An 11,956-nucleotide genomic window follows, 5' to 3' on the forward strand; every position below is an offset into this window, starting at 1 on the left:
ATATAGAATGTTTTTATAGATAAGGTACTATTCAGTTTTTATAGAGATAGACAAAGTCTCGTATGTTTTAAAAGTAAAATCTAGTCTGGATTATTGGGTAATTTAACTAACTGTATGTTTACTAGGATATTCCGTTTGTTTTGCTCTGATTTTATTTTAAGGTCAAAGGGGGTGGTTTCACTAGAAATGATGGAGTAATTGAATTGTAATATATGAAAGGCAAATTAACATGAGGGGAGGAGCTAATACAGAAGATACTGACTGACATGGGAATAGTCCTGTTTTCATATATGAAACCCAACGTATTGATGTTTCAAGGATATGTGTACGCTTGGAGATTTCATGTGGAGAGTGGAGCATATTTGTGCTATCTGAAATCACTAATGTAATGAAACAATGTAAATGACATCAGATAAGGCTACTGTACTACTACATGTGTCTCTGGCGTATGGTCTATTTGAGAGTTATGCAATGGAATTCTGACTAAGCAGGATAATCGTCACACTCTGTAGGTAGGGAAACATTCCGATACATCGCCATTTCCTCATAAGTTTAGTTCCACCAAAAAATCCCTTCCTGTCTGTCTTTGAATTTTAATCTGAGAAATTTGCAGCATGACACATTCCAGTTTATAATATGGCTGGCAGCTTCCATAGACTGTAAAGGGCTGATAGACTCGATAGCTATCTAGTTGTTATTGTCTGTACGTGTGCATACCCCATGGCGCATACATAGCTGAAACTTGAGTGAATGAGACATATAATGAATGCGTGGGCTGTGACTGCATACGTTGGTTGACATTAAGTACATAATTAGCCTATGGTGCCTCTCAGCTGACCTGATGAGCTGTTTGTGCCATATAAGGCAATGGCAACCCACGTGAACAATGACGGGATTGGACAATGCAAGTTCCATTCATAGCAAACCATTGAAAGATCCCCACCTAGGCTAATAGGCTATTACTTGCCACTCAGTGCATATACTGCAAAAGGGGGAGAGCTCTATAGTTTGATGTTACAAAGTAGTAAAGCAGCCAGCCAGCATTAGTAGGGTACAAACTTGTCGTCGCAATTCTGTGTATTCTGTGTCCGTGGAACTCTAAATGGTATACACAAGTGAGAGTACAGATTCATGCCCCTCAGTGAAAATGAAGGGACAACGTATAATGGATTTATTAGTCCGTCTAGGATTTGTAAGTATTACTTCTATCAGTGTTTATGTTTTGGTATTGTTGTGAAGTTCAGTGCCAACGTCAGGTTGGGAACCCGCCGTTGTTTCCATATTGTTTACTGTTGATTACGAATCAGATTACTGTAGTGTTGTGTTTGTTAGCCGTGGAGTACACCTACTGTTTTACTAAAGCATGGATTTCAACCGTCCATTTTCTAATTTTATAAAATAATGAGAACACTTTAATTAGCTTTAAAAATATATAATTGAATTAATATAAAAATATATTGTTTACTGTTGATTACGAATCAGATCAATTGTACATGTTGTTTTTGTTTTTTTTAAGTTATAGACCACACCTAGAGATAAACAAACGCATGGATTTCAACCTGCTACATTCTAAAGAGAAGATAAATTTTAATTAGCTATAAAAAATATATAAATAGGCAGGGATAAATAATTTATAGTTTATCATTTAAAAAAAGCAACATTTTGAATATTTACTTCATGTAACTTCTTTGTATTTTTTATCTTGGTAGTAATTTTTTTAATGAATTGCTAGTTTGGAATAATTTTCTAGTATTTTTTCGACAAATTTTTTGTTGTTTGTCTGCAGAATCATGTTTTCCATATTAATAAATCCTTACTGCTATTTTTCAAAGCATTACAGTTCTAGTCTTGTTGGATTGAAAATGCTGCACTTTTTTAATTGATAATCCAAAAAATATGAAAATATTTAATTATATGAAAAATTTTAATTTTATGTTGTCTGTTGGTCTCCAGACTTGTGTGATGTTCAAACTCAAGCCCTACAATATTTATATAAATTAATATTTATTAAATAATAAACAAATAATTTGAGTTTGAAATATTGATATTGAAATTACCGTTTTATTGAATTTTTTGGCAGATATGAAATAATGTATGTGTGCATGAAATAATGTATGTATGACATGAAATAATGTATGACAGATATGAAAAAAGTGTATGTATGACAGATATGAAATAATGTAATTTGTATGACAGATATGAAAAAAGTGTATGTATGACAGATATGAAATAATGTAATTTGTATGACAGATATGAAATAATGTATGACATATGAAAAAAGTGTATGTATGACAGATATGAAATAATGTAATTTGTATGACAGATATGAAATAATGTATGACAGATATGAAAAAAGTGTATGTATGACAGATATGAAATAATGTAATTTGTATGACAGATATGAAATAATGTATGACATATGAATAAAGTGTATGTATGACAGATATGAAATAATGTAATTTGTATGACAGATATGAAATAATGTATGACAGATATGAAAAAAGTGTATGTATGACATATGAAATAATGTAATTTGTATGACAGATATGAAATAATGTATGACAGATATGAAAAAAGTGTATGTATGACAGATATGAAATAATGTAATTTGTATGACAGATATGAAATAATGTATGCGAGTTTTAGTCCAAACTAATCTCAAGGAAAGTGATATTGCTTATATCATTTTTAACAGCTGAAGCAAATTTCTACATGTGTGATCGTGTTTTGGATCACATAAGACTTTTTTACTTTACCATACTTAGATGTTGTCAACTCTAATCTATCATATGATGTCAAATCATAATTCTGTAATTTGTTACGTCATTTCACCCCTTTTATAACAATATAATTTGGTGGCTCTCATTAATCAGTTTCACTGATATACATATATATTTCATAGATATATTTCATTTAATGATGTTGTTACAGAGTCAATTACATTTATCTGTGCGATCTGGATATTTAGAATTGTCAATCGATGCAATTGATGAAAGAACATGTCTCACTGACGTCAGAGGAGGGATGGATGCATGATGTTATGTTTTGATGATGTGGTTGTCATGACGATGCATCATTGCTGTTGAACTTAATTACGGTTATCATATCAGATAGGAAGTGTAACCATGGCAATGGATGGTGGCTTCCATGACAACTGATATACATCGATCACTTCCTAAACTAATTTTGGAGGTATAATTTAGTTTTACTGTTACTGCCTTTCAACCATTAAACAGAATTGTTAATCAAAATTACTGCGACCCTCTCAGCCGTTTTATCGTTACAACATGTGTTGATGTGCCTACAATTGAATAAGCCAGTGACAGGAATGCAGAGATTCTGAGCACAGAGATATCGATATAATATTGCAGGAAAAATATGAACCAGATAGTCTCTGAGGGTGGGTTTATGGTGTAATATGACCCACGTCCTTCCTATTCATAAACAATATTGTAACTGCCTCACATCTCAAGCTACAGATATGGTTTTTCAGGATTTCATTTCTTTAGATTCCATGATGTCTCTCGAAATGAAATGATGTATTTGAAGATTTTAAAAATTAAATACCAACAGTCATCCAATTCACACATATTTGTATTTTGCCATCGGGTTCCACACTACCAATAACTAGGCGGATTCTAATAAACTGCTCTGAGACACTTTTACCTACAGTGAACTCAAACGTCATGAAAATACACATTGTACCAAGTTCAATGTTGTGGTTGGAAATGAGGATTAGTAAAAACTAACATAATGACCGTGACACTAGGCTGTGTTCACTTCACCTGGATATGTGGTGATAGCTGGACTTAAAATTCAATGTCACTGCTGGTATTAATGTCAAATTCAAAGTCATAATTTATATTAATGGCACAGAATTATGGTTCTAATAACTAAATATAGTTTTTTACTGCTGTGTACTTTATCTAACTTTATGTAAGTTAATATGCTGGTACCATATATGGATTACCTTAATAACTCAATTTGACGCTCCTCGGATGGTGAAGTTTTGAAAATGTCTCTATTTCCTGGAGTGGCGTATCTTTTCAAAAGGAACTAAAAGTCTAAATAACCCTGAATCCTTAGTTTTAGCTTAGACAGCCCATTTCAGAAAATCTAAATATTTAACATTCAAAAAATAAGTGTATGGACAGAATTATGATTCAATGAAATCTAAGATTTATTCCAAAATTGCATGAGTTTGCTCTGGATGTACATGTATATGCTATGAGGTTTCGACATGTCTTAATTGCGGAGGGGAGATGTGTTGAAACTCCATAGCGTATATATATCCAGAGCTAGAGTAAGCTATGGTCACTGCCGCCCTAACTGTACCACCTTTCCTTTATTTGTATGTGTATGTTTTACCATGTATAGAAATATTTCAACAATTTTATTATTATAAAGATTTTTGACCTTTGTTATTTAAAGTTTGTAAATTGTTATTTTGTTAGTATGACTTAGAATGTGTAGGATTTAGCAGTTGAGAGACGACGGAATTGAGATGAGAAAAGCCAACCATACATACAATTATGTACAATGAGTTCTTTATAGCCTATTTGTAATCAAACATGCATTACTGAAATATTGTACAACATTCCAAGAGTAAAGAATGCCTATAGATATCATATGTGTGTGTGTATCGTAAGGGTGTGTAGTAGTATCATATCGATATCGCATGCCCCTGACCATGACTTCTACAGAAATGCCTACTGCTGAGAATTTACAAGGCTAATTACTACAGGATGGAGATTAAGACAAAATAATCACATGTGAAATAATAATAACGAGGATAATTATCTGATTATTCTAGGAGTGCAAAGGAACTATCGAGTTCAGAATACTCGGCAGTGATCTTTCCCAGATGTGAAAATTAAATGTTTGTAATATTTATGTGATCTGTCACTCATGTCATAATTTTCTTTTTATTGAGTATTTGCACTTAAGGGAGAATTATACATTGTACTGTAGAGTTTACTGTACATCGATATTGCTGGTTTTTTTTTAGTGTTTTAACATATTTTTATTGTGGTCAAAATATAACTTAGATCACTCAAATTGCTATACTTTATCTAGGTTGATAATTCAAAGTTACGGTAGATTTTTCTCAATAATTTTTAAAATTTACATTTTTGGTTAATTAATAATATAAACAATTGTAGATACTTCTCGGTAAAATTTACATTGGCAATTTAAGTTTTTTGACGTAGGTATTTCTTAGATTGTAAGATACATCGTGTTATTTACTCCTGTCAAGATTCTTAACCAGTTGAGTGCTGGCTGATAGCATGGCGCGAGTGCTGGCTGATAGCATGGCGCAAATGGCTGTATATGTATATTACAAACTAAGGTATTTCTCCGTAAATTAATATTTGAAATTTTAACTATATTTATACTCTTAAGTTTATCATAGATACTTATCCATAGAATTTACATTTGCAGTTTTACGTACGTTTATAAACAATATCACGAACGTCATGCATTTAACTTGGAGGGTGGATGTCACCCTTTTGAAATTTACACTTCTATTGAGCAAGTTATAAAAAAAGCTAAAGTAGGGGAAGTAAGGCTTTTGAAAATTTCTATAAATTATTAATGAAATACAGGTAATATACATGCAGGTAGAAGTGAATTACCTAAGTTTTACGTCATTCTTTTGAAATTAGTTAATAGGCGTTACGTTTCGAAACCAAGTAGATGTATTTGAACCAAAAATAGGCGCCCTAATTTCCGATTGTTTACGTCATGACAGTGTCTGCCTATGTCATCTCTATCATAGATACAGACCAGCACATAGTACAACATTTAAGTTAAAAATATAACATTTTTTATAATTTTATAAAGTGAAGATAGTTTAATATGCAAAGTATATGTACATTTGTATCACACTATTATTTTTTCATTTTGTTACTTTTTCATTTCTCCTTGGTACACAATATTTATCATATTTGAAAGTTTAGGATGATAAGTATGCGATAATGACAAGTCTCATCGGGTGACAAGGACCCCTTGGCTAAATATGAAAATAATAGATTACGTGACAGCAAGATACATCGAAATTATCCCTGCAATTATCACTCTCCCCCATGTGTCTACTTGTTTACTTTCACTAGACATTGGCAGGCAGTTTCATTGCACAGAGATATACATGTACAACCATGTGAGCGCACATGGATTTTCATCTTCGATATTATGATTATTGGTAGGTAGCTCTTCAGATATGCAGGCTCATTTCAAATAAAAATAAAATATGAGTAATGGAATACATTGTTACCTCTGAAGTTTTTGAATGCTGATATAAAATAAATACATAAACACTATGGGACTATCACACAATGTCACACAAGCTCAATAAACAAACTTCGTTCGTTTGGGGGAGGGCATCAGTGCAATTGCTGAACTTCATTTTTTGCAATTCTACCAAATTTTGATGGAAAATTTTCACTCCTTCAATGATAACAGCTTTTAAATTTATTACTGAGATGTTGATAAGGTGATAAAAACTTACTTCTAATGTGAGATACAGTGCTGGGTTTCTTGTAGTATTTGTTTACCATCATGTTTTTACATGACACAGATTGTAGTGGTGTGAGCATTACGGCTTTCATCATAGTTTACATTATATAAAATGTGAGATGTCGCACTTATGAACATTCATTTAGAGGGAGAAGGGAGGGATGTCGACTTGACGAATGATGTTCATTTGTTGAGCTTGTGCGACATTGATCCTCCCTGAAGTTTAATGCATGTCATACTTAAAGGACATCACAGTACAGAGGCATAGAAACTGTCAAAGACTATGAAAAGTAGAGAGAGATAAACACAGAACAATCTAAACTACTAATGTGTGAGTCTGTTTTCTATCTACAGTATCTATGTAACTCGTTAGCGATACATTCAAAGGTTAAAAAAGTGCAGTGTCCTCTTAAGAATTTCTGGCAAAGTATTTTGTAATTGTAATATGAAGTAGACCTTGATATCAAATCCTAGAACCCATGCTGGTCCATTTTTTACACAGCAAGATATAACCATGACATAGATTGTAATTGAGTACTATGTAGAAGGGGAAAGCTAGAAGAAAAACACCTGTCCATCAATTTCCATGTACATGATGTAGAAGATGCATTTCCATTATCAGTGAACTGTGATGCCATTGATATTGCAAAAATTGTAATTTATGTCTTGTTTGTGTTGATGGCAAAGTTTGGGAACCTGGGTATTGGAATGCATGCAGATCAGCTGATAATATAAAATGTACAAAAGTAACCTATTTCCAACTGTAAAAATGCGTTATCTGATATTATTTCATGAAAAAGTTTTTTTTTTGAATTTTTTTTCGAGGTAATGGTCTATTAAAATTAAGCATAGTTTCATCACTCCACCCCCACTGCTAAATTATAATAATCAATAACTTTTATTTTGAAAGTCGGATGAGGTCAGGTTGGGTCTGTCAATCAATATCTATATGTCAATCATATCAAACATGATTCCAAAATATCTATTTATTGAGGGTCACTGCATGATATATCCATACTACAAGCTGTCTTTGCTTCTCACTACCTAAAATATCGTTTAATCTTTTGTGATGTCATAAAATAACGATTATTCGATTTCTTGATCAACACAATGACTTCCGTTCCAAGCATAACAAATGTACACATGCGTGACTGTAAGTGCACTTGAGAATAATTCTACCCTTCTATTTTGAATAACTAATAATCATTGGATTTCGTGGTTGGCACCAAGATGTACATCCCACGCGCTATAGTACATATGTACATATATGTAACTATATATATTATAGGTATGCATGAGAATAAGTCAGTCTTGTACATGTAGTTCTATTTTTAGTGTGCGTAATGAGGTAAAATGCTGTTACAGCTATCAAGAATTCTCATTGCCTAGAATAGAATTCTACTACCTACATGTACATAGTCATGTTTAACGGAGAATCATTCGATTTGTCAGACATCATGACTTCTGTCACCCCACACTACACTACACTACACTACACTACACTACACTACACTACACTACACTACACTACACTACAAAACATATATACATTACTAGAGGTGCACACCAGAGAAGTCAAATCTCCTTGTTCTATTTTGAGCATGCTGAATGAGGTAAAATGCTGTTATAGCTACCAAGAATTCTCATTTAGCCTGAAATAGAATTTACCACAAGGCACGTCATAAAAATGAGAATCGTCCGATTTGTCAAGTAGACACCATAACTTCCGCCAACCTACAAACACACACTACATATACTAAAGGTTAGCGCATATTCAGAGACGGATCTTATTTTGTCGTATTCCTACAAAAACTTCTGAAATATTTATTTATTTATTACTAATTATGTATACATATATAATTTAACATAACATGCGATAAAGTAATCAGCATGTACAGTGTACATTGTCTGTTCTATACACATGATACAGAACGCGTGCTACTCACTGACAATTCAAACACATATAAATATAATCCGATCATCGAACATCCAACGCACACCAGTTTTTTAATTTTAGTTCTATTAATTTAAGCTGCAAAAATGGCATTAAAGATAAATCACAAAAACAGTCAAGACAACTGTTACCAGTCTAACTAAAGGTGTACATGAGAAAAGTCAGTCTTGTTCTATTTTGAGCCACTAGAATCAATTACAGGTATTTAGAATTGATGAGAGTTGGCCTTGACATTATGTAATTTGATAGTAGTGGTCTGTCTTGTGTCAAGTGGAAAATGATCACACTTTGGAGGGAATACCGGGATGAAAAACGTATCCTTAGGAGACAGCATATAAGTCTTGGAAAGGAGCATCACAAATTGGATAAGGGTGATGGTCAAGTTTGTTAACAATTTCTAAATACAGTGTTTGTGTTGTTGTTTTTTTGCTTTTTGCGAAAAGTTGAAGAATTCCAGTAATAATTGAGGAAAATTTAGTGAATTTGCATATTAAATTACCAAACGTTTTATCGTAATTTTTATTTAGGGAACGTTGTAAAATACCTGGGGGAACCCCAGTAGATTTTATATACATGACCAGAACTCTTTGAGTGTAAAAATTTTGTATAAAATTCATATGTATCCGTAAAATGTCTTTGAACATATGCATCATGTGTTTTATGGCTTCATTTCGTGGTGGCATGATAAAGTACACGTACACATGACGATTATAAAAAATCTAACATTAGATTTATGTGTTGTCAGTACATCTAAAATTAGAAGTAATCAGAAATTCAAGACATGATCAAAAAAAAAAGTGTAAACGGTGCATAAAGTTGAAAGGAACTCTGATTCAGTGATGTGGATATTCATTTATTTGGATATAACGGAATAGTTAGATGGAATACAGGAAGGATGAGACTGTAGTGATGTGTGTGTTAAAATTACTGTAGGGCTTAAAAGGTGGTAGCACGTAAAAGGTGGTAGCACTGTCCATGTTTAGAATTCAAGTTCTAGGCTAATTATAAAGTAGATGGCCAGGATGTCATGAACCTGAAGGTTACATTGGATTGATATCTATTTATTTGGATACAGCGGAATAGTTAAATGGAATACAGGAAGGACGAGACTGTAGTGACGTGTGTGTTGAAATTACTGAAGGGCTTAAAAGGTGGTAGGCACTGTCCATGTTTAGAATTCAAGTTCTGAGCTACATGTAATTATAAAGTAAATGGCCGGGATGTCATGAACCCGTAGATGTTTAGTATGGATATTCATTTGGATATAGAAGGAGGGATGGAATAGAAGAAGAATGATACTGTGCTGATGTATGTGTGGGTGTTAAAATTACTGTAGGCTTAAAACTAAAAAAAAAAGATGCTATGTTATCGTACTGTCTGTACTTAGAATGATTACTTCGGACTAATTACAGTTAAATAAAGTGGAATGGCCAGACATTGTGAACCTGTAGGCTGTAGCCTAGGTTTTAACATGTTTACTGACGTAGTAACGCCGGTCAGTTGAATGATCAGAAACAGAAACACCTCAGAGTTAGGTGACCTTGGGAATACATACAGTACAGTGTTTTGAACTGTAGTCTTCAACAGGAAACACTTTGTTTAAAGATTTCCACTTTAGTCGTAGTACTTGTGGAATGTGGTCTTATGTGGGTTTCGGCGGATCTTGTTCTCAGGTCACGTTAACCACACGCTGGCTTTCGATAATACAATATGGCTATTTTTTAGAACGGAATAAAATGAATGTGAATATTTTGGAAGGCATAGTATCCCAAAATAATTAATCACCACATTTGGGAGTAGATAGTTAATATGAGAACTGACTAAAAGACTGTGAGATTTTGTCATTTTTACGTCGTAGGGCTTTCAGTAATGTTGATGTGTGTTTTGGAAGCTGAGTCACAGTAGCGTGGAGTTGTTATAAATTTGCCACATGGTATGATGGTTAAACGTGTACTGTGGACCGGAATAGTTAGTTTATTTTTGTAAAATTATGTCTTCTGGAGTTAGCCATTGCTATGATTTTAGAAGTTACATACACAAACCGTCTTGGACCCGCAGTGCAGTGAACCAGGATGGCGTGATGATTCCAGGATGTTGTTGTTCTCAGGGAGAGCCAACCAGGAACACAACAATGATTTTGGGATGTTGTTCCCAGGAGGAGTCCACGAGGAACACAGTGTGGTGAGAAGTTGAATCATGGAGTCAATCTATTTACTACATGTAGTATATATGCACAGTTTGTGGTTCTTAGAAGTTGTCACTTTTGTTGAGTGTATATTTGTATAGCTGGTGTCATATTTATGTGGATAATCAGGAAGCTCAGACCATCTGTGGGGGTGTTATGACGGAATATGTCATACAGTTTGCCCTATCACACAGTTCTGCTGTTTCTGTCTTGGTTCCTGTAGACAGATTAAAATGTACATATGAGAATGAATGGTCCTGGACTTATAACATCGTTAATATTATCAAATGAAAATTTATACTCTGAGTAAAAAGATTTTGTAAGCGAATCCCAACTTTTCGTCGATGTCTCAGCATTGTCAATCTGTGTTTCAGTTTGGTATTTACTGCCATAATTTGATTGATCCTGAATCTATAAAAAATTTCCTTTGATACAATGTATGAATTTTGCTTGAGAAATATAAATTGTTTTATATCTAGCCTTGAACTGTTCACAATACTATTATTTTCATCAAATAAAACATCAAGCCAAAAACATCAAGCCTCTGTTTCCATAGAAACGATATACACATTTGGGTAGTATTAATTAAAACTTAATATTAATTACGATTCCGGTCGCCTTTGACATGAACTTAATCATAATGGTGCCCTAGTTTTTCATATATTAAATAGCTGGATAATGTGGCACCTTTGTTGCTTAAAAATGGTGTTCGTATACTGTCGAGTCAGAATGTCAAGTCTGATAGCACAGAAGGCTACATGTACCTTGGTTTAACTACCAAAACTTATTCAAGTTTGTGCATGTTGTATATAATGAAAGTAGGAACTACCTATCAATGTACTCATATTGGGCCTTGGATATGTATATGTGTGTTAAGTAGGATGATTGATAACAGCTGCATGTGAGTTTGCCATTCATTCAAAATCCATCCATCTGGCATGTTCAGGAAGATTTCAGGAAATACTCAAAAGACGACCTACATTTGCTATACACTGTACAATGGTAGTAGGTCTTTGAAGTTCAGGATGTTTGTACAGATTGGTTTCTACTCATCCCATATATGTCAGTCAAATGTAGGTAGGATGAGACAAATGGAAATCACATGTAGTGGACTGTATCAACTCTGACTTAGCAAGCGTATCGACTCTGTTAGTCTTGTGATATCCTCCATCGAATCTCATGATCTCTCTCTTTACGGATGAGTTATTATTATTAGAATATTATCATTCTTTTATAGTCCTCAAAATTCGTAGATTAACTCAGTATATAAGTAGAATTCGGTCCTTTCAAACAACAAATAC

At 33.4% G+C, this 11,956-nt stretch overlaps 1 protein-coding gene across 2 annotated transcripts in view; it reads left to right on the forward strand.

Moving 5' to 3' along the window:
• LOC144432795 (ribosomal protein S6 kinase alpha-3-like) overlaps nt 1-11,956 on the forward strand; it is a 76,815-nt gene that overhangs the window by 30,963 nt on the left and 33,896 nt on the right. Inside the window, exon 1 of one of the 2 annotated variants that reach the window (XM_078121075.1) lies at nt 936-1,192. The exons of the other annotated variant lie outside the window; for it this stretch is intronic. Coding sequence (XP_077977201.1) covers nt 1,103-1,192 — 90 coding nt within the window. The 5' untranslated portion in view covers nt 936-1,102. Of the gene's footprint in view, nt 1-935; nt 1,193-11,956 lie in introns of those variants that run through there. 2 annotated transcript variants of the gene reach the window in all.

The sequence above is a fragment of the Glandiceps talaboti genome, chromosome 3 (assembly GCF_964340395.1).
Source record: "Glandiceps talaboti chromosome 3, keGlaTala1.1, whole genome shotgun sequence".
NCBI classification, from domain to species: domain Eukaryota; kingdom Metazoa; phylum Hemichordata; class Enteropneusta; family Spengelidae; genus Glandiceps; species Glandiceps talaboti.